Source organism: Rhea pennata, chromosome 1 (genome assembly GCF_028389875.1).
Source record: "Rhea pennata isolate bPtePen1 chromosome 1, bPtePen1.pri, whole genome shotgun sequence".
Lineage (NCBI taxonomy): Eukaryota > Metazoa > Chordata > Aves > Rheiformes > Rheidae > Rhea > Rhea pennata.
The window spans coordinates 60,518,941-60,545,834 of NC_084663.1; the positions used below are offsets into that span (position 1 = coordinate 60,518,941).

The 26,894-nt window shown below is 35.0% G+C and overlaps 1 protein-coding gene across 4 annotated transcripts in view; it reads right to left on the minus strand.

Moving 5' to 3' along the window:
• The window catches only part of WASHC4 (WASH complex subunit 4), a 44,870-nt gene that overhangs the window by 16,865 nt on the left and 1,111 nt on the right, over nucleotides 1-26,894 (minus strand). For all 4 annotated transcript variants that reach the window (XM_062589240.1, XM_062589232.1, XM_062589223.1 and 1 more), the window contains exons 2-24: nucleotides 24,039-24,178; nucleotides 22,922-22,975; nucleotides 22,712-22,777; nucleotides 22,505-22,550; nucleotides 19,824-19,891; nucleotides 16,447-16,529; nucleotides 15,511-15,553; nucleotides 14,967-15,070; nucleotides 14,299-14,419; nucleotides 12,619-12,742; nucleotides 12,380-12,507; nucleotides 11,486-11,646; nucleotides 9,528-9,654; nucleotides 8,118-8,243; nucleotides 7,525-7,632; nucleotides 6,473-6,619; nucleotides 6,301-6,380; nucleotides 5,109-5,214; nucleotides 4,182-4,298; nucleotides 2,632-2,800; nucleotides 2,341-2,495; nucleotides 941-1,015; nucleotides 73-177 (exon numbers count right to left, since the gene is read on the minus strand). In XM_062589240.1, the coding sequence (XP_062445224.1) occupies nucleotides 73-177; nucleotides 941-1,015; nucleotides 2,341-2,495; nucleotides 2,632-2,800; nucleotides 4,182-4,298; nucleotides 5,109-5,214; nucleotides 6,301-6,380; nucleotides 6,473-6,619; nucleotides 7,525-7,632; nucleotides 8,118-8,243; nucleotides 9,528-9,654; nucleotides 11,486-11,646; nucleotides 12,380-12,507; nucleotides 12,619-12,742; nucleotides 14,299-14,419; nucleotides 14,967-15,070; nucleotides 15,511-15,553; nucleotides 16,447-16,529; nucleotides 19,824-19,891; nucleotides 22,505-22,550; nucleotides 22,712-22,777; nucleotides 22,922-22,975; nucleotides 24,039-24,178 (2,453 nt within the window). The remainder of the gene's footprint in view (nucleotides 1-72; nucleotides 178-940; nucleotides 1,016-2,340; nucleotides 2,496-2,631; nucleotides 2,801-4,181; nucleotides 4,299-5,108; nucleotides 5,215-6,300; nucleotides 6,381-6,472; nucleotides 6,620-7,524; nucleotides 7,633-8,117; nucleotides 8,244-9,527; nucleotides 9,655-11,485; nucleotides 11,647-12,379; nucleotides 12,508-12,618; nucleotides 12,743-14,298; nucleotides 14,420-14,966; nucleotides 15,071-15,510; nucleotides 15,554-16,446; nucleotides 16,530-19,823; nucleotides 19,892-22,504; nucleotides 22,551-22,711; nucleotides 22,778-22,921; nucleotides 22,976-24,038; nucleotides 24,179-26,894) is intronic.

The window sequence follows — 26,894 nt, forward strand, 5'->3', positions numbered from 1 at the left end:
TGCACTATTAAAAGACAGCATTAAAAACAAATAAAAACAAAACAAAAAACCCACAGTGCAGAATATACTCACTGTTGTGTTCATGATTCCTGTTCCATGAGTTCGAATAGAATTAGCAATATGTCGGATATTGATAGTGTTCAAGTGTTTGTTATTACTAGTTCTTTCAATGAATATCTGGAAGGGCAAGAAGAAAAAAAAAAGTTATTTACCCAAAACCGACTCCGTGATAGATTTGCAGTCTAGGTAGCTTCTACCCTATTTCTTAAAGTAGCCAGTAACTGTTGCTTAGGTAAAGAAAATTAAAAAACAGAGCATGCATACAATGAACTCTACCCCATATGATCCTCTAGTTTCTGGTGATTTAACATTCCAAAGAGGATATTGCACCCAAACTCTCATGTCTGAGCCCATCCTTCATTAATTGGTTAAATTTCTTTTGCCCCTTCTACACACTATGGCAATGAGCTCCACCACCAAATTAGGTGCTATGAGAAAAAGTATTTCCTTTTCCTTAAGCTACTCAATTTCATAGAGGGCCCCTTTATTCTCAATTCACAAAGGACTATTGATGTTCTCCATATCATTCATGGCTTCACCTCTTTTACAACTCATCCTTTTTTACAAGCTGAAAAACAATAATGTATGTACAATATGTCCTTATACAGCAGTCAATCCTCCTTGCTACTTTCTCTTCTTCTAGTTTCAATGTAAGATTTGAGATGGGGTGATCCTACAATATGCAAAATATGTTCACAGAACATTTTCAAAGAATTATCTACAGTGTCCTACAGTGTCCAGCTGTTCCAGAGTAGTAACAGCTACTATACAACGCATCACTAAATGTATTCAGCTGGTATCAGTCTCACATGTATACTACTTCACACTGCTCAAAGCCTTTAAACCAGAGCCAAACCCAGAAGTATAAAATATACTTTACCTGATTATTCAGATTGTAGAGGTAGCGAGATACAAAAACATGAATATTTCTCATGATTTCCAAAACATCTAAACCCTGAAACAATATTATCTATTTAGAAATTTTATCATAGTAGTTCTCAATAACTACTGAGATGCATAACCACTACTGAGACACATAACCACTAAGACACGTAAACACCATTTCTATAGTTACTTAAAAACATTTCAGGAATCAACATTTTCCCTCTTCAACATAGAAAAAAAAACTCTCTTTGACAATTCCAGTGTTTATAAGATGTCACTTAGAAAAACAAGAAAAACAAGCAACTAAACCCATATATTTGAATTTACACTTCTACCTTTTTTTAACTTCTCCTAAAAGCAAGGGATTCTCAAGTCTATTTGGCAAGCAAGAATAAAAAAAAAATCTTAAAAATCAGGCTGTTCTCAGATTCAGAGATTTCTTTAGCGTAAGTATATAGCTATTTTTTGATATTATTTTCCTCATTCTGTTTACAACACTAATATTTTATATTTGCAATATAAGTTCTGTTGTTCAATAACCTGTTGAAGGAGTCCCTCTAGTATCACTGTGCACAGTGAAGATGTTATTTAATCTAAACACTCTACTTCTAATTGTGTCAAGGATTGTATCAGGATTTTTCTGTTTTCATTTTCTTTGTTTGTTTTAAGGTAAAGCTCATACTAGGATGAATGTTATGAAACCAATATTGTGAAAAAATTTAATTCTCTACAACAAAATCTGATGACCAAACTTTGCTAGTAAACAGCCAAGACTAGAATAAGATAAACTATAATGAACTACATTTTGTTTCAATACAGAGAGAAGTAACCAGAGTTTTAGTTTTCTCTCTCTTCCAACTTACGAAAGAACAGCCACTGTGAACATAAAAAAGGAAGCTGTTTATCTACAAACTCTTGAAGGAAAATCTCCATGAACATATAAATTGTATTTCTTTTGCATAGCAAATACCTTGACCATCAACTTGATGAAACAACAACTTTATTCTATATGTAACCACGGTTAGGAGTTTCTATGTGGCTCTAGGTCACTCTCCTAATTAAGCAAAAGGCCTAAAAATCATGGATGGAATACGTAAAATATAGCCATTCTTGGTCGCTGCTAGGCAGAACCTGCTGAGGAGCAAACAACAAAGCAGGGAAAGTATTAAAAGTGATGTTAAAAACAAATGAGACCTCACAAGTGCAGTATGAAATTAATGGATATTGGTTCGAAGTTATTTCCAAAGAAAGACCCCTTGTCTCAGAAGTCAACGAGAAATCAGATGCTGCTTTTTCCAAACAGTTCTCCAAATTTCATTTTAATGATCTCTGAACATCTGTCTAGTATCACAATGCAATGGTGCAAATTATATTCATATTCTCTGGATACTGTACCTGTTCCAAAGTCTGGCTGGGAAGATGTGCTTCAGTCATACTTAAACCATATCGCTGAGTTGCGAGGTTTCTCATTTCACTATAGGTAGCCCAGTCATGAAGAGCTACAGTTGTTAAGTTGTAGAAGGTCTTGTCCAAATAGTGAGTCACATAAGCTGTAAACACATGAAAGGATGAATTAAAATAGTCCTACGTATTTAAGTAAGTGTGGAAAGATGTAAAAAGGTATTTCCATTACAGTTTGTTTTTAGTATAAAACAAATGGTATCAAGAAAATGTATTACAACTCACCTTTTATGTCAATGAAGCGATTGAAAAAGCGTATTGGGTTCAGAAAGAAGAAGTGAGCTAGATCCTTCATACCAACTCTGAAGGGATTTCTGTCATCAAGTTTTAGGTGCGTATGAACTGATAGGCGTAAGTCCTTTTCTATCTCTTTACATAATTTGTCGAGCAGGTGCTATTTAGAGAAATATGAAAGAAAAATAAAAAAAAAAAAATCACTGTCAGTGTCTTGTTCTCTTACATTCTGTAACAATGTTCTGTTAACAGAATTAACATCTCTGCACTGCATAAAAGCACTGTATAGAAGACTAATTAAACCAGTGAAGGCAGCTTTGCCACAGCAGGGATGTACAAGTCAAAATGAAACAATGCTTGTGAACCAGAAGGTTATTTAATTCCCGTGATTCTGTTCCGGTACACAACGTATAAAGAGTTATACAGCTCAGAAAAGGTTATGCCATAGCCATCTAACTCCATTCTGTACATGGATAAAACTTTTACAGGAGTTTAACAGAACTAAAATTCAAGTCTTTTCACTTTCATCTTAACCATAAGCCTGGTTTTCCTTACCTAGAGAAAACCCTCCAAATACACATCTTGAAAATATTTCACTGATAAAGTACTTTGCTGTAGCAGAAGAGGCACATTATGATTTTTCAACTAGGACTGGACAAGTTCAGGAACTGCTTAACGCAATAAAAAAATGCTTAACACTCAACAGGCAATGTCTTTCCAAATCCTTCTTCACATACAAAAAAAAGCAATGTTTTTAGAACATTTTATGGCTGAAAAAGTATCCTATCATTATTTGTCATGAAAACAGTTTTCTGTCTGTATTTGAACACACATTCTCTTCTCCCAAAACACACAAATCCTCCAAATACAGATTCAGCAACCTATGGACATCAGCAAAAACTGAATCATATTCTGCAAAGCAAAGCACTAATGGAAATGACACTACGGTAACAGCAAGGTAGAAGAAAGCCCTTCTTCTCTCTCCAATATCTTGAGCCTATTTATAAAGAACAGTTTGAAAACTCTTCCTTTTCTCTATCCTTGTTAGGTATGCACTCCTTATAAGCCCTAATTTTCATAGATGGAACAGGTTTCCAACAGGATCACAGAAAAGCCTCGAGATAAGCAATTAGGTCTGACCTTCTGCAGAATATGCAATATTTGTTTTTGAATGAATCAGACAAAAATTGTTCAGAAGTTAAGACCTAGGACTCGGGAAAACTGAATTCGAATTTTCACTCTGTCAAGTATCCTTGTAATTCTACACAATAGCTCTCTAAAGAGGCCACCTACATTTACATAACCTCCACTACTGAAAGTCATACATATATACTATCAAAGATACATTTTTCTGCATTCATACAAACAGAAGCTAATCTGTCCAAAAGCACTATACAATAAACTTTTTGCCAGTTTATCTAATATAATCCAGAATGCAATAGTCTTATACTCCTAACCAACATAGATACCATCAATAACATCTTAAATACCCAAGATAATCAGTGAACATTTTCTCATTTATTAAAATACTTCATACCAACCTCATTGAGCACTTCCATGATTTCTTTGTCATAGCATTCCAGAAGTACCTCATAGGATTCCAAGTGTCTTGCATGCATCATAGCAGGTACACAGTCCCGTAGTGCACTAAACATATACTGAAAAACAACTATTACGCTTAACCAACAGATTGACACACATCAACAGCATCTCAAATAGCATTCAAAGCTAACTTAAACAAATCAAAACCTTCTGTCTTCCTACCTTTATTAAAAATGGTCTTCGTAAGTCCAACTAAAGTTGCCTTATCTTAAACACATCAATCTGAACTATTCAGTTGCCACTGATTCATTAATTGAAAGGTCAAAATCGTTAGCAATTTGATCTCACATGATTTCTACTGGCAGTATTTTAATACCATGATTAACCATGCCATGCACAATACTGGATCAAATAATTGATTCTATCAGGATAAACATGCCAATATGTGATTTGTTTCTGCAGCAAATACCTGTTGCTTCAATGGTGGGGGGAAGAGGGGAAAAGGGAAAAAGAACAGGAAAACTATCACACACAACATTACTAAACATGGCAGTAAGCGCTTTAGAAATATCTAAAGTGCACTGTGGAACAAAAAGCTTATGTTCAAGTTCAGCAGAGATGTCCATTTCAAATCAGAACAAACAAATAGGAGAGGAACAAGGAGTGAGAGAGAGAAAGACAGAGTTAGCAACGGCAACCTGAGAGTTTTAGAGAAAACTAAAAGATATACTTTTGTTAAACTTGTAAAAAATTTGCATTTATATCCTCCAGATTGCTCAAATTTGTGCCTCAGTAGTTACTCTTGCCTGGGCATGTTCCTTTTGACTGAAGGTTTTTCTTGAAGAGTTTCAGTCTAAGCTCTTTTCTCCTCCCATTCCTCCCATTATAGTATCTTGTTAAACTAAGTTACTAACCCTGCTACTTACATGCAGTCTAGCAGAATCAACTGCATTTTCATACACGTCATCTAAATAGATTGGAAAGACCGCTCGATGCCAATATAAGAAACAACAGTCACATTGTGCTCGAATTCTAGAAAACAAGATTACTAATTAGACACAGAATCAGAGGAAGTCATTCTTCTAATATAACAATATGTATTTTAGTAGGTTTAAACTGAAGATAAGTGCTTTTCAAGTTTAAGTTTTACATGATTACCCTAGTGTTCAGATGCATTGTTTTTGAAAAGAAACTAGCCTATTTATAAACAAACAGTAACCTGCTTCAGAGACAATATTTACTCTGGCTCTGAAAGAATTGAACCTTACACTACAGCAATAACCTAAATAAGTCTCTTGACCTCAGCAATAATACTCTTCTACTTCAGTAGCCTAAAAGTCATGCATATATGCTAACTTTCTACCACAAACAGGGAAACAGGCATCTCCTGATCACAACTCTTGTGCAGCACTTATTTCAGGATGGGCAGTCATCTGCTGAAGGTGTTTGTCTCTCTTCATGGAGTATGCAGGGACCCCAGGCATTTGCCTGGCTTTCAAATGGCTAGTGTTATTCAAATTAAGAGCCACTTAAAACTACAGAAATGGTAAAATTTGATATTACATGTGGACTAACAGCCTCATCTCCCAAACTGACTGGTATTATCTCACAAGTAATCTTAACAGAAGCAATACAATGCCACAAATAGCTGTAGAAAATTCAAGAATTGACCACTTAACTTTGCCTCATGGCCAAAGTAACAGTAGTTTCACAAGCTACCAGGTTCTGTACATAAATGCACTTACAGTAATACTTATGAATAAGTGTGATGATACTACAGAGGTGATTATCAAGTCTGGGTACAAAGGAAGACTTTAGTTTAACACAGAGTCTGGTCATCTACATGTCCCAGTAGCAAAACAATACAAAGAAAAGTACATTAAATGCTTAAATGCTAGCAGTTAAGCAAAATGTGACTTGTATTTCCAGACCAAAGATTAGCGAGCTACAGGTTTAGTCCTAGAATTCTTTGTTTCATTTTCTGTCCATCCCTGGTTCACAATATGTGCAAATATCACTACCAGCATGCAGCAGCAAGATTTTCCAGTTCGCATCATCAAGATCCAGCTCCCTCAATTACACTACACTGCCTCCTGTACATCACATGCCAGTGCTTACCGCTCTACAAGTTCACTGATCAAGTCTAGCTTTTTCAGAACTAACTGAAGTGGAAGAAGTTCTTCATCTTTAAAAGTTTTCTGTGCAAAAGAAAAAAAAAGAGAGAGAAGATATTCAGTAAAACATTATATGTAAAAAAGTGAAGGTCTGGAACAACCCTGGCAGCACTTACCATCTGTGTTCCCACACACAATGCAAGGGAAACTATTAGTCGCCTCTGTTTCGTACTTGGTCCGTTGAGGGTGTTCTCAGCCAACACCAAAGCAGAGAGAACATCCAGGCGTTGCTCGCTGTACTTTTTATCAGAAATGACTCTTTTCTTGATGACAGAAAGACACAGAAATTCAGAGAAAAGTTATCTAAGCCCAAAAGCTTATTTCTTCCTTTCAAAATTTATGGACTTGTTATGATATGGAGTATTTCTGCAAACAAATGAGGTTTTGTGAACAGGCTAACTGAATCTAGATTCATCTCTTCTGTCAATTTAATGGCAATATTTATATATAAACTTGGAATACATGCAAATTGGCATCAACATAGATCAGGTCATAGTATATAAAAAAAAGTGCAAACTACATGCGACTCCATGACAATTTTAATTCTACTGTATGTGCAACTTTTTTAAAAAAACAGTAGCTCACTGTTGTTGGTAACAAAATCCAGTTTATGGATGAACAGCTAGAAGATGTACAAACACAGTAGTAAGAATGACAACTTGCCATTTCCTAGGAATTCTAGTTTACAGGAAAGATTAAATGCAAAAAACATTTATATGAACAAACAAGGGGAACTGAGTCCTCTAGCTAAGACGTTCATCTCAAAGACGTATTTGCAAATAGCACCATAGTTCGGAAGAGGCACAGTATCACAAAACAGTTAACAGAAATCCTTCTTCAATTTTAAGAAAGTATGCTCAACATCAAAATCCTGCTCACAAATGATAAAGCTATCTTAAACATATGACTTAGAGCTTACATCACTTAGAAATGTGATTAGCGAAGGACAAAGCACAGCAAATATCATTAGTAACATTAGTACTAATGAATTCTTCTATGTACCAGCCCTGCCTCTTGCTTATTTTCAAATGTCAAGATTTGTTCACAGAATATCCTCCTTCATTTTTCTCCCCTTGATATCCAATCAATATACAAGTCTCAGCATATTTTTATTTATTTGAAAATACCATTTATAGGAGCATTAATTTATAGAATTTGGGTTACATACCTTGGCTACAGAAATAGAGTGAAGAGCCTGATACTGCAGATGCTGAGTGATATGTGTCACAGAATCTGCCACAACCATACTTCTTCGGTAAAACATGTGTTCTATTGCCTAAAGTGAATGCCAAAACACAACAGACCATGCAGTTACTGAAAAAAATCTCTTTAGAATTTCTTTTTATGTTTGCTGACTCATCCACAGTACAAATATAGACTCTACCTCTACTTTATAATGTTCTGTTAGTTGCAGTTACAATTAACCCTCAGCACCTGAAAAAGTCCAATTACTCAGTAGCATAAAAGTAGTTAAGAGTTGTAAGGTTTTTTAACTGAGCTCTCTTCTATATAACTTTAAAAAGCCATCATCAAAACAGAATATTTTCCTTCTGGGAAAAAAAAAAAAAAGAGGATGAATAGAAAATAAAGACTAAGGAAGCTGGTTAGAAAATCAGTTCTGGTCTCCCAAACCGTACTCTAACCAAATCCAGTCTGGAGTAGAAACATGCAGAAACATTCCTCCGCTTTTGTAATGTGGTATTTGACTAAAGTTCTTTGTTAAGTCCTAAACAAAATAAATCATTTGATCCAGTAACCTACCTTGAGAAGCTCCACAAGTCTGCAGAGTGCTTTCACTGAGGTTTTGGTCATAGGTTTTTGCATTGACATGTAGAGATTCATTGTAGTCTTAATGATGGTGCTAAGACTATATGCATAAAGAAAACCCTAAAAATAAAATGAGGGGGAGAAGAGAATAAACAAATATTTTCACAATATGACAATCAAGTAAGTCCTCTCTGTTTTCTTCCATACAGGAGAGACAACTAACTTTGCCTCTTCACATTAGAGCCCCTACCACTCTTCCACCTAATAAGCAAGGTTGGGATCACCTATAAAGCTGAGGCAGATTATGAGCTTGCCTAAGATTCACTAAATCACTTGATCATTAATATTTCATTAATCAATAATATTTCCTACAGCTATACAAATTCATCCTAAGTCGATGAATTAATCACACAGCTTCAAACGACTAACCATTTCAGACCCACTGTAAACCAAGAATAAAGCCTACCACAAACACAAGCTAAAATTTACAGATTCCACAGAATCTGTAAACTGACATTGTTTACACAGTCCTACACTTTCTAAAATTGTTCATCCCACAATAAAAGAAAAGGGATAGTGTCTACAGAAATGTTTTTCAAGTTTCCTAAATTTTTAAAATCAACTACTGACTATATATAGCAAAATTAAAAAATAACCCAAGTTACTTTAAAGGAGTAACAATTTAAAAAAAAAGAAAAAACAGCAAATTATCTATGAAACTGAATTTCTTACAGACAAAATTTACACAAGTCCATTGCAAATAATTCAAATGTAAAAAAAAAAAAAAAAAAAATCCTAGTACAAGTATGTCCTTAGATACATAAGATACAGGATCATATTTTTATCACATACCTATTCTCATCAGAACTCTGTCAAGAAGATACATCAAAACTAGCAAAAAATAAATAAATTTGGAACTAAGATGCATCTTAAATTCAGACTATATGCTGTTAGTAGACCAAAAGAAAACTAGTTGCCTCAGAATGAAGTTAGATTCTTGCAAAGTGCCAAGTACCATCACAATGAGATCATGTAAAACTTTTTATTGGAAGTAGAAACTATGCAAAGTATAATTAAATTAAGCACTGGTTCAGTACAACTTAAATACCTCATCACTAATGGAAGTTTTCCTCATTTCCTAAATCAAAAGAAAGATTCAGAATTTTAGCAGCTGAATATTCAGTCAGATTGCTTTCCCCACATGTTTTATGGGAACACCTTTTACAGAATTACTTAGAACAGTATCTGCTGGGCATTTAATATATAAAATTCCTACACTGTAAAATAATAAACAGATGACCACACAAGTTCTGTGATTTATTTTAATGTTCAACTTGCATGAAAACATTAACTTTCTGTATCATTGTACAACTCCAGGTAGCACCACATCAAAAGACTACAAACCTGAATGAAGATGTTGCAGCGGTTAGAAAGATCTTCAGCAAATTTATCCACACGTTGCTCCTTCGACAAGATAGACTCCATTTTTGTCATCCACGAACTCACAAAGACATAATATGATTGCATATCTCTGGAGAGGGAAACAAAGCAAGTAAGAACATTATGATGATTTTCTTTTCTCCTTACAAAGCTTAAAGCCTTCCAAATACACATGCATGCAAACAAATGGGCTTTATAAAAATTATATAAAAAATACAATTTTTTTAATATATATGAATGAAAATAAAATGTTCAGTCTCCAGAGTAAAAGCTCATTCCATTCCCAAAAGTATCAGAACTTCAAATACTCATTTAAGTTTTGCTTCTCTCTAGGTAAGGCTTAATCTGTCAATTATATCTGTACAAGTATAATCCAAAAAACACAATTAAAACTTTTCTCTCTTATTCTTTCAAGAGAACAAATGGCCTTTTTAGCAATACACGCACTACACTTTAAATTAAAACAGTAAATAAAGCTGCTAGAACATGCTTTTAAACACTAGACAAAGACAACCTACATCAATTGATAAAGTTTTTTTTCCATCAAAGTTTGAACTTTTTAATATACATAATTTGTCATTACAGCAATGGCAGACTGGACTGTAAAACCTGTATTACATAACATATTTCTCCAGAAGATAATCTGCTCTGATTGCACTGGTTGTAATTAAACAGAACCCACCTGTAGAACTGCTATTTTTTTCGTGCTTCAGATCTGTGACACTGCAACATTATTTACTGTAACAACTATAGTAGGAACATGTTGAGGTCATTAATGACACGTCAAAAGTCACACTTTAAAAAAATGTATTCTTTAAAGCAATAGCTCAATGATCAAAGGCAATGCTAAAAGGCATTGCAAAAGAAAAGCAAATATTGGCAGAATTCAAATTAACCTAGATTTGACTACAATGTCTTCTAAGTGTCTAAGAGCACCCAAATCTTTTGTTCAACATTTCCTGCATCTTAAGAAATGTGAGACAAGATTGTGCCACTGCCCAGTTCCAGAAGCAAAGTACTCATGGAACTGTGCTCCACCCAGAAGCAAAAGCCTGGAAGACAATTCAGTCAGAGATCCCGACTCTTACTGGTTTATATCCTAAGTCCATAGAAAAAGGTGGATTGGTAAAGAAAACAGGGCAGCAACTTGCAAGAGGATCATGTAAGCAGTGAATTACTACCCTCTCTTTTTCCAACTCAGTTCTGCCAGCTTGCATGTAAGGCTGGAGAACAGTTGAAAGGGACCTGTGAAATTTAAGCATTCCTCTCTCTTCCACAGGTCATTTTCCACCTCCTTGTTTTCCTCGGCAACACAAACAGAAACCTTAAGCCGTATTACCTCACCATGCAGTGCAGCATCACCTTCCCCAACAGACTGGGGACTCAAAAAAAATTCCAACTGGTCCTTAATCAGATTTTGGAAAGAATTTAGGGAAAGAAATTACATGCAGATCACAAGTATCACCAAAAAGGGAAAACTCTCTGCAAGTTAGTCAACCTACTAAAGAGAGTAAGTAAGTAAGAGAGTAAGTCTTTAACTTACTCTCCATAAACAGACTGAAACTGGAGAGCCCTAATGGAAAATACACCAGCTCAGGTTAACAGACACTAGTTAAAAAAAGTAAATGCAGAAACAGAAGCAACTGAAACAGTCAAAAGTCAAACATTTAGAATTCCAAGGAACTTTGTGATTTTGGTATTAAAAAAAGACAGAATTTTCTGAAAGCATAACATGAAAAATACTTGTTTGCGACTGGCACTTTCTCAACAGCACCATAAAACACATAATGCATTGAAATATAACAATTTTTTAATACCACTGAGCAACACTACACAACACGTTAATGCACTGAACAAATAAAACCATGTGGTTACGAACTATTCACTGAACAGCACAATGAAGCAATATTTAGCAAACGTACTTGATAAGAGACTGCGCCTTCTGCTGTAGAAAATTCTCCCGTTGCATTTTAACTGTATGAATGCTTTTCTTGTCCAGAAGTTTGGCAGCAGCTGGTATCTTCTGAATCAGAAAGTTATCAGCAAACCATATAATGTTAGCAGTTAATGTGATGGCTGGTACCTGGAATGAAAAAAAAGGGCAAAAACAAACAAACAAACAAAAAAACCCACTATGAAATAAATACCATGCCACCATGCACAAGGTCAGACTTTTTATTTAACAAACATCTGTTTTTTCACGCGTCTTTTGAACTGTATTAGGCAATTCAGTTTGTTTATGCATCACTGGTTTCTACAAAGTATTAATTTCTCACATACACGTAAAAGTCCATGAAGTACATACACCACATGCAAAATCGTTACTACTCTCAGTGCTTCTAAACAGTGTTAAAGAATTTAATCACTTCTTAATAGCAACTGAAAGTGAAAAAAAATGGATTGACATTGTACTTAAGAGGTATTTGAAAAACGCATGTTACATAGCAAAGGACCCAAGTCACTTATTCAGTCCCACAATACTCAAATCTATAAACTTTTTTTTTTAATCCTCACTGCTATATTGGTCTTGAGAAGAAACATGATAATGGTAATTTCAAGTCATTTTACCTTACTGATGACTAAATCTAAAATAAAGTGAGAACGTAAGTTTTATGTTATCTTAAAGAAAAGAAGGTGGATGGGGAGGAATTATAATGAAGTGGAAAACTATAAAGTCTGCTCCCTGAAACCTTTTGGTAAATTGTGTTTTCTTTTTCCAAGTCTTACATTTTAAGAAAAGAAAATTATCTATATTTCATTACTGATTTTACGTTTTCTTCCCCTCTTAAGTATTGACAACAGAGTAAAACATTCACCTTTTTGCAGACGTCTAACAATGACTTGTAAAATTTCTTGTCTATGGTCCGAAAAATCTGAAAATGCAGCGCAAAGAGGCCACAGATCCCTACGTATTTATCTCTCTGGTCAATCTCCGAAGGTTCACCTGCAGAAACACATGCACAATAAAAGCATTTTTGAAGTCTACTCCCAGACAAACAACGTAAAAACTTTTAGAAACAATGAGGTTGACACAAGAAATATGAGCTGTCATTACCAAGTTTAGCTTCAACATTTGCAAAAATTGTACGAACAGTGTGAGCAAATTCTTCTGCAAATGTGCCATTCTTTGATACAGACACTCCACCATTTATGGAATCAAACTGCTGTTCTATACAAGCCTGAGCAAAAAGAAAAGAAGATACTTTTATAATGTTAATGCCGTGAATGCTAGACCTCAAAAGACGACTAATTTAGGGAGAAGAACAATGATCTGTATCATACATCATAAATCTGGACGTACAGTCCTAAGTTAAACATAACTAAAAATCAACATGTTATAAAATTTCATGTTTTCAGTCTGGTATATTATGCTAAATAAAAACCTTTCCTATAGCTAATATAAACCATTTTATTTTACTTATTTAATATTTTTGTTATGGGGTACTTTTAAAGAAAACACACGATGCATTAATGAGAAACTAGATACAAATTTACTTTTCTATATTAAAACTCATTACTAACTGTCTATTAACTAAGCAAGATTAAATGCAAGTTATTTGTACGATGTGGTTCATGAAGCCATTGCATAAAAGCCTGACAGTACTGAGGGGTACTGGTTTTTAAAAGTTTTCCAAAGATGCCTATATAAAAATCAAAATAGGAAAATATGGAGACATTTCATATTTTCTAGATATATTAGAAAAATATTGTGAAGTATAATCCCATTAAATATTTTTCAAATGTTTTTGTTTTCATAGGAATAGGGAAAAATTCCTTGAATGAACGCCAGACAAATCGTATTGATGTCTCAGATTAAACATAGCATGAAGTCTTTATATGAATGCAACATCGGAGAAAGTTAAGATGGTAGTTATTGATAGTGATGTTCTTTGAAAGAAGAAGCTAAACTGCATTTAACGATCTACGTACAATTTCCCTTTTGGAGGCTATTCCAGAGGAAAACCTTCCTCTCCCACCCATGCCAGACATAACAGTAAGATGTAAATAACAGTTCTGTTCAACTGGCTCTGCTGTGATCAGATTCAGCAGTGCTGCCCACTGCCCACAATGCCACCACATCCAATTTCAGTATTTCAGGTACAGACGGTCTAAAAGAATGGCTTCTTCTAAGAACACATATACATTAAATACACTGGAAAAGTAATAATCCTTCTCACCCATCTGTGCGCTTACTTGAATATTTCAGGGGTATCACTAAACCACTAAAGTGATTTCTGATTTTTATGACAGCATCGTCCTATGTTAGGAAATACAGCAACAGGCCAGACTTAACATGCTTTTGAAGATTAATATAGCTGTGAGTCAAAATCTTCTCAGTAAAGCAAACCTATCTGGGAGCTGTATTCTTTGTATCTGACCTCTATTAACACTGCTGGTGAAAAACAAACTCCCATAAAATACAGTCCTAATGCTCAGTTCTCTATGTTTCTTTCATTCTCCAAAACAGTAAGCCTTAACATCTACCACTCAAAACCTGGCACAACTCTAAAACATGAGAAGAGCAAGGAAGGATCTCACAATAGAGCATTTTTAATGTATAAATGCAAGAAAGACAAATTCACATATTTAAACTTCTCTGTATCCAGAACAACAACAGTTAAAATACTCACAGAAGGTCAAAACTTTATTAAATACTATTAAATATTGTTCTACAAATAGTCTCATCTAATATGATAGTTTCCCCTATCTCATTGGGAAACATTTTTTTAATTACCTGAAATATCATTCCATCAAGTAACTGACATTCCAGTTTTAACAGCAACTTTTCAAATGGCTTCAGTTTATCTTCTTGAATCCCAAACTTAGAAGGGTTGTGATGAACAGATTTTAACAGTCTGTAAGGAAATTGGGGGGGGGGGAGGAGAACCACACACAAAAAACAATTAGAAAAACAATTAGAGTAACAATTAGGCTAACAGTTTTTTATCCTGCGTTGTTTTAATGAATCCAACACTCTGTGGGACGTACTAGAATTTATTGCCCACATCTGTGCCCCAGCAGCAACTCCAACATTAAAAAAAAAAAAAAAAAAAACCCTCCCCCCCATTCCCCCAAACAAACTAGGTTTCCATAAGTCATTAGTATTTGAATAACTCCTATCTATTGATATTTTTCAATGAAACAATTATTTCCCATTAATTTTACTACCTACATAATTGTTGACTCTTCAGTTTTACTCAGGTTAGTATTCTTACTCAAGTTTGTAAACTTATCTCCATGATACAGATATATTTTTCTACTGCTCCTCATTGTGGTTCCTGGCAAAAATCTCAAAGCTATCAAAATCCATGTTCCCAATTTGACTTTCTTGGAGGGGAGGGGAGGGAACATGTTTTCATCTTTTACGTTGTGGGACTATTTTTCACACCTTCAGAGACACACCTCTTGTACATGGTCCAGTGATCCTTCAGAGTGGCATGATTGTCAATTATTTCATCCAGGGTGATTAAGACCGTCAGCAATTCCCCCAGGTGCTCGTACATTGTCTGTTAAAAAACAGACTGTAGTTATTAAACAATTTATTGCAATGGAGCATGGCAGATAAAATTTCAGTTCGTTTCAACATTTTGTGAAGTGACACAAGGAAGAGGAGCTTGCATGCAGCCCCACTTTAAGTTCATTAATCTACCCTGATTGTGAAGGTAGGATTCCCAAATCGTCTGCATGCACTAGCACATATTACATACAGTACGGATGCAGGCAAACCTTTTTTAAGTAAGAAAGCTAGAGGCGCTTTCACACATGCGCAGGTACCAACCCTTTCCACATAAAGGACAGGAAAAAGCTGATTAACAAAGCAAAATCTTTAAACAAGACCCTAGATTGAAAGTTGTACTTGAAATTCACTTTCTTGCCACTTTTTCTCAGTATTAATTAAAGGCATAGATAAATCAACATAAGCATAAGGGCTCCAAATCATTCCTACCTGAAAATGAACTCCTGACGTCTCTATAATTTTTGGTGCACTCCTGTAAATAAAGTAAGTATTTTAACATCTTTTCAAACCTTAAAACAGAGGACATTTATCAATTCCACATCGAGGTTCTGGGAACGCATTTTTTTTCATTAACATTGTAACTTTCAGAAAACAAAAGAACTCAAAATATAATTAGGAGTATACTCTATGTGAAATCTGTGTGCTACTACTGAATTTAATACTGCTTTTTTGAATGCACAATATGCAATTGGATCAAACCACAGATCTCATTCACTGCACACATATCAGCAACTCCCAGCTAGGCTAACAGCATATGGCATTTACACAGCCTTTTAGCTGAAAGGTCTGATACCACTTTACACTTTTAACCAAGTGATATCCAGGCCACTAATCCAGACTCGTTCATTCAGCATTGAACAAAAAGTCTACTTTGTGCAGCACTGTAAGATAAAAGCAAAAACAACAAATAAAACAGAAAGGGATAGTGTTATCCTATCTGAAAAAAGAGATAAGAGCACTGCAATTATATTCTCCTCCAAGAGGATTTTCAGTGACAGTAAGAGCTCCACTTATCTGTGACAAACCATTTTGATAATGAGGTCCTCTTAACTACTATCTCAACCAGAGTGCATTGGTCTGTAGGGCATTCTTCTAGCTTTTTTTTCTTATCCTGCCATCTAAAGATGCTTACCATGATACAAGCTAGGCATGCAAGTATCATGAGCAGATTTTAGATAATGCATAATAATAGGGCTGTTTTTCACAAAAGCAAAACTCATTAGACCTCACAAAGCTCAACTTAATGTGTGAAAATCATGGTAATGCTGTGAGGAATATATACTGAGATTCACAACACGAAAATAAGCAGCAGTATCATCCATAGTAGCTGTTATCGAAAGATACAGCATTTCAGAGAGTGATTACTTGTTGCTGGTATAGAGAACAGCCAACTGATGCACTACATTCATCACCACTTCATAACATCGGGTAACAAAGCAAGACAACTCCTGAAAGACAAAAAATAAAAATAAAATAAAGTGCATATTATATATATAATATACATATAGACCCTCATCACACACATCACCATTTCTAAAGCATGGAATGTAAATCCCCAAACTTGTAGACTGCACTCCAAGTATCTTTCCTAATCAAAGTCAGTGGACAGACCTACAGCAGGATGGTGAACATTATCCTAGTAAGTAACTGCTCTAAAGAGGATTTGGGACTACAGTTAAGAAACAACTTAATACAAACTTCCAATACAACTTTTATTAAAAAGGGACAAATATGCAGCACAATCATATAAATAGAAGCATAATAAGGAAGATGAAAGTGATTTTACAGCTGCAAATAGCTTCGTCAAGCTAGGTCCTGAAATACCACATTTGATACTCAGGACCGTATTTATAAAATGATACAGAATCTTTGGAGAAGGTACAGACAAGAGTCACCATAAGGAGGTCCAATAGGCTTAAAAGCTGTTACAGCAAGATATTTAAAAAGTTCACCTTATTTAAGGCATTAAAAGGCAACTCAACAACAGTAATAGCACAATGCTCAAGTACCTTCAAAGAGAAAATTCCTGCTAGCAAGTGACTTATTTGCTTTTTCTCCACTAGATTCAAGAGTTACAACTCTGGAAACAGCTGACAGACAAATTCAAATTAGAAGTTAACAGAGAGGTCTGTACCTACAGTGAGAATGATTAACCAGTAAAAGACATATGAGTTTCAAAAAATAAGACTGAGCATCTTTAAGAGGTGTGTTTTGACTAAAGCAGAACTTGAGCTCTGCACAGAAAAAAAAATGAGTAAGAGGTCAGTTGTGATAACATAAAAAAACTGATCTTAATTTCTGTAATGATTTTAACAAGATGTTCCTTGAGCAACAGAATAAACAAATCTGGATTTTTCCTTTAGCACAGTAGTATTTGCTCACTGACATCCCCTATATTTCCATCAGGCAAATCAGCAGGTGCTCAGTCTGGCCAGTAAGCACACAGATGGCTCCAGACCAGACAGCCTACACAGGCTAACCAGCATACTGATCTTGCCAGAAGACTGCCAATAGCAGCTGAATTCTGTCTTCCTCTCTGTCCAAAATAGATCTTATTTGTGTTTCTGCCTTCTACTTGTCACCTGTTTGCACAAAACGTAAGTGTCATTACTTTTTATACTTGTATTCCTCTCTTAAATGCAGCTGAAGCCAGCCAACAGACTCCAGAGGAGTAGATTAATAGACAATTGAAACCACATCATTTCCTGGGTGAATGCAGAGAGTGATAAACAGCCCAGAGAAGTCTAATTTGATTTTATCATCTGGAGATCATTTATAGCTTGTATTTCACTATCTTGGATGTGCAATCAACTAGGGAAATTTTACTTTCTGCTTTTTATCCACTTTAAAATGATGTTTGAGTTCTAATTCTCTTCCTCTTCAAAAAAATACAATTAAAAAAAGCCAGAATCTGCTGCCATTTTAAAACCTCCAGGCAACAGTCCAGTTCAACAGCACATGCTTATTAGTAGCTGCTTAGTACAGTTAACGGCCACATTGTCAGACTTCTTCAAATACACTGTATTCTGTAGGAGCAAAAGCATCTACCAGTGTTTCACTGCATTATTTTGATAATTTACCTTCTTAATGTTGCTACACACAAAATTTTAGGTTTTTACATTTAGTTAATCAATCTGTGAATGCTCTCTGGACACCAAGAAACCCCGAACTTGAAAAAGTCAGTAAACCTACAGGTACAAAGTAGCTCTATGAAAGCAACATTTCACCTCTTCTGTAGTTTTCATTCATATTTTCACACTGCCATTAGGGATATCCTCGCAGCATTGACTATATCAGTATTTCCTACTCTCTGGATGAAGACTGTTCCTGACTGGATTTAGAGGAACAGAGCAGTGGAAAACGAATAGGATCAATATTGAAAAGACTTCCTCATAGCTTTAGTAATACAAACTTGTTAGCACACTAATCTTTCCTTTGGGTAATGTGCCGACTTTCCCTTCTCTCCCAGCTTGTTCAGCATTCCGCAAGCCGTACTTGCACATACATATATAGCGGACTCACAAGTGAAGCTACTATATATTTATAGGGCAAACACTGAATAAAACTATGTATCAGTATATCCCCCTATAGATATATATAAATTTGTACTACAGAGTGGGTTTGCAGCACAGATATGCCGAAGACATTCAGTCATCCTGTCCTCAGCTTTCATCTGGAAAGTCTCCTAGCAGAAAAAGATACTTGGGAAAAGAGATGTATAGTAGCCCTGTCTCAGGACCACTAACAGATCTCTTACTAACATCTGCTCAGTAAGACAGGATGAAAGAAGTAAAATGGCAAAGTTGGTAGGACAACAAGCCTGAAAAATGGAGGGTGGGGGGGAGAAAATTAACTGCACTTGAGCATGGTCAAAGAGGTTGAAAAGCAATTTCCTATGGCATTTAACCTGTCAATAACTCAGTAAGTAAGAACTGCCATGCTGGTATAAAACCAGAAGAGTAATTTTAAGATTTATTAAACAGCATTTTGTTTAAACATTCTAGATGTTTCCTGCATCTTCTCTATTTCAACATACATACTTCATTACAAGTATGTTTTATATGAAAATAAAATAATATTTGGAATACAAGAGTCACTTAAAAAAACTATACTGAAGGGGAAAAAAAAAAACAAAAAAAAAAAAACAGATTTCTACCATAGGCTGAAACTCAAGAGCACAGGAAATCCTCAGAAGAAATACAGATCCTGTTTTCATGTAAATAATTCTGATAACCAAATTGTTTCTGAAAGGAATGTTCTCTGAAAGTTTCAGGCATGATGAATTTTTTATAGACTCACATTTTAATGTTGCCTCCTCCTATGAGCTAAACAAACATGTATAAATAAATAATCCATGCCCAATTTTCAATGAAAAACTAAACTTACCACTCAAAACCATAAAACCAGAGTTCTTTAACCTTATCAAATGAAACCTCAATTATCTTCTCTTGTTGAAATTTGCTTAGGTAAATTCTAATTTCTTTGAACAATGATTACATACCCCATAATTTCAGTATTTTACACAAGTATAAACAAACAAACAAAGGCAACAGACGACTAAACCAAGTTAATGAACTCTGTTGTAAGTGACTCACTATGACAGCTCTGCAGGCAAAATGTATCAACATATCAAATAACTAAAGCTCTTCAGTGAGACACAAGTAGAATAGGGCAGATTATTAAACTAGATCTGCAAATAAGATTAAAATTACAACTGTTATCAAAACCAAAGTATACTCCACCTGCAAGAAAGAAACAAATCTTCCCATCTGTATTTGGCAATCTCCCTCCACCATGCTGGAATCTGTGGCTTAAAAGACAAAGATTTGTCACTACTTTCAAAAGCCTATGTTAGACCTTTTCGTTTCACTGTGAAGCTTACTCTCCAAGTTATTTTTTGTAATACAACTGTTACACATTTTTATAAGGCAATGTATTCCTGATGCGAGCTTTATATTTAATTTTGCTTTCTTAAGCCAGACTTATTTTTGAAGTTTCTGTCCCAAAATAAATTATATTGTGTATAAGCTATAAACAGAGCAGGGAAAAAAGTCTCCATTACATGAAAGAAAATTAAAAAAATACATATATATGAAATGCAGTTCTTGGAGGGCATGTATTTTATGTAACTTCGTATCAATGCTTCCATTAACAAAGGTCTGCAAAAGTACTAGCTATTTATGTTGCAAGGAAGGTCTAGTGATATGGCTATTGAAACAAGATGCTGCAATCATTAATCACTGGAAAAAGCTGTGTAGTGTATGATTTCTTCAAAAAATTGATTTTTTCTTTTCTATATACTATTCAGCACAATGGTACTGGTTCATCATGATGTCTTCAAAGCATTATATGCCAAAGAATACTAACAGGATACTAAGGGTTACAATAACTACATCATTAATGTAGAATTCTTTCAGACAGCTGTATTGGTTGTAGTACCATAAACAAAATACAGTATTTTAATATGAAACAGATCTAAGATTTCTCTGTTGAGCCACTCTGTGTAAAAAACAGCTTACAATTGAAAACTTACCTGCATAAGAAATTACCTCACATTAGAGAAAAGCAGCTTCCTGTTTCTAGACCTCATCTCTCATTTTATAGAGGGAAACTCCAACATTTTATTTAGTTTTAGATTTCTGTTCTTCTGCTTTGTAAAAAAATGTTTCTTTAGAGCAGTCAGAGACTAAAAAAACCTCCACATTTCTGGAAGATAAAGCTCCAGCACAAAAATACTAAATACTATATCCTTCCTCTTCACATGTGTTAAACTTCTACTCTATTGAGTTCAGTGGATGTCTCAAAAACAAATCTAACTCCACCTCAAGTTCCTAGGCCAGCCCTAGCCTCCATAAAGACAAGATGAAGAATTGGTTTGCATATATAGAGTAGGCAACGGCCAGCACAATATTTCTCTATTTAATTGAGCCAGTGACTTTGCTAGCTCTTCTGAGCTAAGTAAGCTTGGTAGAAGTTACAAAGAAGGATTTGGAAGCAGAGAACATCACTTTTGCATCCCCATGAAGGTTGATGTCTCATTTCCTGCTACTCTCAACCATTCCCTGCTAGACACCCAGCTGGAACACACGGCTGCTATAATATATTACCTTGTCACTACATCAGCCTGTCTTTTATTATGCTAGAGATGCTGAGAAGTTTTGAGGGATTCTCTGGCTATCGCGTTGGCCATATATTACTTTCTTTTCAGATATTTGTGAGAATCTGCTTAAATACAAAAAAATCAGGAAAAAAAATCCACTCTTTTTGGAGGTTTAACTGAACCACAAGAGTCATACAGCACTTAAAGTATGTTAAACCGTCTGTCTCAAAGATTTCACATTCCCCAATAGCTCTGTCACATCTAAGGCTCCTGAAAAGCTTTGTAAAGTACTTCCGCAACACTATTCTGAAGGAGCATTCCTTCCCTTTCTCCCTCATTTCTCAAACAGAAGACAAAGTTAGTCGGCCTGTCCCTAAATCAAGTCATCAGTATAATCAGACCTACTAAAATATGTGCTCGTTCCCCAGCCAATATCCTTTAAGAAAACACTTAAGACCAACCCTTCAGAGGGGTTACCAGCATAATTCCACGAGAAAAAGCAGTTTTCATCTAAAGTATGCTTTCATGATTTGTTAGCTAGACTGACTTACAATCATTTATGTCCCTGTATTATGTCACAGTCTAAACAGCAGCAAGAATAATATTACCTGCACTTTAAGGGTAGAAGTTTACATGAATATACTGGAACAACTATGATCCCATAAGTAATATGCACAGAACTTTGTTATAAAACAACAAATTTGTAATTTATAAGCAATAAAACAATAAAAATCTGAGTATCTTGCACTAAGGTATCCATACAAAATCTAGTTCCAATAAAAAAAGGCTGTTCTGGGATAATATATTTACATGCAAAAGAACAGGTGTTCAATGACATAACTTTGAAAAATATCTGCTACAGTACATAAATTCAGGTTTCTGTACACTATACGTTAAGTATAATGACATTTAAAAAAGAAGCCAAAATGTTTTACAAGAGTATTCATGACATACTCCAGATGCACTGCTTTTATATCTCACGCATTTTCTCAATATCTATACTTAAAGGCCATCTGTCTGAAAAATGTCAGCAGTTCCTATTTTACATGTAAATAAGGCTACAATGAAACTTCCTATAAATACAACAATACTTACTGCAGATAATGGAGTTTTAAAGATAAAAATAGTAATGCTGTCTCAGAATAGTTACAAGACACTAATTCAAAGCTCTGTAACCTCAAAGCCCATTCTTTGGCCTTTACCAGCCAAAAATATAATGAAAGCACAGATCAGTATTACAGAATTACACATACAGTAGCTTTTAATATAACCTGAAGTAATAACATAAAACTACAATCTTTTACAGTAAAGGGAACTACTTACCTCCTTCTCCATAAAACAAGAGGCCATTATAAAATTTAGTTTCTGCCTAACAACAAAAGCAAAAATTTGTTTTTTAATAAATAGGATATATACAAGCACACTACAAAAATTATTTAGACGTATTTTGTTTCTTTATCATGACAGTACAAATTTAGATATCAGCTTGCCAATCAAACATTTTCACACAGCAATAAAAGCTGAATTTACCTCATACTTTAATTTCTTGATTTCACAGCAAAGGGCAGCATAAACAGTTATTACTTTGTTCAGAACCTAGACTCAAAAGGGAAAAAAAAACATAGATTACATTTACAAGACTACAGCAACTAATTGCCTTGTGCAGTATTTCTCATGTTTAGAAAGCTTTTAGATAGAAAAACTCCAATCATCTTTTACATTTAAGCACAAAGCACCCACCTTATTTTCTGTCTTTATGAGCTCCAACAGAGAAGACTGTTCATATGGCAAAAGCTACAATTTATTGAAAAATAAAAAAGAAAGAAAGAAAGAAAACAGAAAATATTGGTCAAAAATACATTTATTCAACTAAGTAAATGAGGTCAGTAATAAGAGGGCAATAACTGTACAATAATGACAATGTATGCTGCAAGAAATCTTCACTTTTTGCATATATAGGGAAATAACTTCCTTTATGACAGAAATAACTAGATATACTATATAGTATTTATGGTAATTTACTTACAGAAATTGTAAAGCAAAAGCATGGTCATGAATTATGCAAAAAGCACCTCAGGAAACCTAAAACATGAACTAAGAATCCCAAACAAAGAAAATGGGAAGTATGGTGTGTATTTGCATGCACGTACTAAAATTCTGTACTTGAGTCAAACATGAAATTGACTACTTCATATACATCTAGCACTGCAGCGGCCCTGCACATAACCTGGAAAGTTGGAGAAATGTTCCGACCCACTGTTATCTTCTGGATAGACAAGTTCCGTACGTAAACAAAAGCTAAAACTGCTTTTGAATAACGTCTACAAGTTCAGTGAAGAAGAAAACAAACAAACAAACAAACAAACAAACAAACAACTTCCTCCCCCTTCTAAATATACTCCACAGAGCACAGGAGATAACCACCCCTGGAAGACAGAAAATATTGTTTAATTTTCTTCTCAAAAAGAAAAAAAAAAAATCAAGGCCATTACATCAAAACATAATTAAAAATACACATACTGTTCACTTTGCAGTTATATAACTATTAGGGAGCTCTTCAAAATAAAAGAAAAAATCACAGGGAGGAAGTTTGCAGGCTTCCCAAGATATCAAGAATTGTAAATTCATTTAACTTTCACTGGCATCCAAAAGACAAGAAAAAGAGTAATATGAAAACATCTTCTTTGGTGATAAGCACCAATTTATTAGTTATTTGATAATTAAATTTGTTTCAGACAGGTCTCTCAAACACAAAATCATAATCTAAAGAGCACGTACGCAGGCAGCATTTCAGGTTTTGAAGGAAAGCAGGAATAAGGAACATAACAATGTCACCATATATTAAATATATGAAGACCTTTAATGCAATAGGATCAAGACTGAAGTCCCAAACATCTCCAACAGAGTCATCCAAAGCATCCTCAATTCTCTTCAGCTGAGAGGTATACTCCTCAAGAAATTTTCCATAATTCTTCAACTGCACTTCAGCATGGATTTCTGAGAACCAATAACATTTGTACAATTTTAGAGAAAGCTCAGTAAACTGCAACATCCTAAAATTTATTTTAAATTTTTAATCTGTTCCTACTTAGTTTGCAGTATTATATTCCTTATTCTCCTTAAGTATTTTTTTCGTAATAAAACTGCATCAGTTTAAAAAACATCAAAAAGCTCAATGTCAGTTTAAAAGGAATCCAAGTATTATTTGATAAGAGTACCAAACATCTACAAGGTTTACAGAAATAATTATTTTTTAATTTACATACATCTTCAAACTGAGATCTTAACAAACCTAACTATTGCATCAAGATACTACACAAAGAAATGACTACATAAATCATAATATGGCCATTGATTCTACCCATTAATTGATCCAGTGCATATACAATTATACGAGAACTTTGAGGCAACAGGCCTATTCATTTTGGCCTGAGTAGCTGTTATATTAATAGCAATCTTCTTTCACTCACTCCCTGCCACCTCTCAATAAGTCATTAGCTTCAATCATTCCCCCACTTTCAAACACAGTTTCTTCAAACAGAATTATTCTTTTGCTTAGCACTTGGATGTTCAAATGAAGAACTGTCCTGTTAGTGTTAGCTGTAGGCAGGTTATAATGTTCAAACAACATTCAGCTGGTCAAATACCAAGGACAGTGGCACTAATTAGTAAAGTAAGCCTAATGACTAAATGCAAGGTTCATTCACCCAGTCCTGATCTTTCTTCTTCACACATTGTGGAAGAAAGAAATACACAACTACTAGCTTAGTTGGATAATCTGAAGTATAGAGACAACAATCGCAGCTCAAGGCTTTCTTGTTCAGTCAAGAAGTATAATCCTTTTTTGACATGAAGATTAAAGTGTCCTTCTCATAATTAAACCATGCACCTAACAGTTTAGGATCGTCTTATTTGCTGAAAATAGGGTTATCTAAAGAAAAAAAAAAGAAAAGAAATTGAGAGGGAATATAAGTACTGTATAAACAAGCTGAATGACTGAAGTTTGCCTAAACAGAATGTCAACTCTGCAGGCAGGGTTCTTTTAATTTAAGTAGCAGTATATGTGCTCTTTTCACATTTCAGTGAGCAGACTATTCTGGAAATTTTAAAAACTTAGATGAGTACAAGCTTAAACAAACAAGTAGAATAAAATAATATGAGCTGCCAATAATTCAGTCAAATTGTAATTAATGGTTATTTTAGAGGAAGAGTACTGCCTAATCAATTGTTCTTCAGATATTTTTTGGAGGAAGAGAAGATATTTGACTGGGACACTTCACCAGGTATAAGGGGAGGAATGGATGAGGATACATAAATAGACAAAGATGAGAAGGATTGTGTACAACAAGGTTGAGATTGAGAAGGAGAAATGACCACAGTGAAGAGTAAGCATTCCTGAACTAACTCTAAGATGCTACTTTGAAGCCAGTAGCAGCACTAACCATAGGGGCACATGGATTGCACAATCTATCCAAGAACCAGGGTAAGCTATCCCATGGTAATTTCTGCATTGGTACCATCAGGTTCTACCTGTACCTGCAGCCTAGACACAGCTATTATTAAAATGAGGAGATCGAATGTCACATAATGAGTAAGAAGCAAGCAAAGAAAAAGCTCTCCATCAGCAGTATGCGCTCAAAAATACTGATGTGCAGCCCTTGTGGAACAGCATCTTGTTATTCTATTCCATTCAATTCTTGCCTTCCAGATTCCTCAGAAGGCAACTCCAATGCATCTTTTGAAAGCTCTGCTGTAGAAAACCAGTAAAGTACTGAAGGATACTATTCAGAGCCCTGCAGGACAGAGTTTAACTAACTACCATGTCAGCTGCACTACTTTACCGTTAGAAAACTCAATTCTGTTGAGAATTGAGACTTAGAGGAATGCTGTGGTGTTTCCCAACCCCAGCTCCTCCCTCCACACAAAAGACAAACTAAAAGCAGAGAAACTGAAAGAGATATTAGGGCTTTGTAAGAGGAAGAGGAAAACTACTGAATTGTGCAAGAGTAGTAATTGGGCGCTCATGTTCAAATCAGCTGCCGGCTGTGCAAATGCCATCTCTCAAACCAAATTTTGCAGTAGCACCCTGCTAGACATCCAAGCCCTGTCACCCTTCCCTGCAGCCAAGCGATGGATTTAAATCACAATACTATTGCTCGGCAGAACTGACATCTCCAAACAGGTGACTGTTGATAGCCATTAACGTACTACCTCCAACTGGTCATACAAAACAAGAAACAAGTGTGAATAATTTCTCACAGGGACACAAGAGCATGAAAAGCTATTTGATACCCAGATGCAGGCAGGATTGAACTGATAAAACATGACCAAGAGGTGGGGCAACTTTTGACAAAGATGCAGAAAATCTTTTCCTAAATAAGCTAAAGAGAAAGGAATCACAGAATGAAAGAATTTGCTTTTCCTTCCAAACAGTACACAATTCCTGCTTCATAAGACATGCCGTATTTACAATAAAGTTTGATTTAGTTTCCCCTCAGGTTATAAGATGAAAGCATCACCATTTGAACAATGCTAGATATCTGTTCAGTTGCACAGATTCCCTAACTTCATCTCATCTCATTTTATAAAGTCAGCAATATCAATATTCAGTGGATATATTGCCACAGCAGGATTTGCCAATGCTATGCCCATACATACCCAGGACAGGGATCCAACAATTGGACTTACGAAGTATCTCCTTTCCTGATTTAGA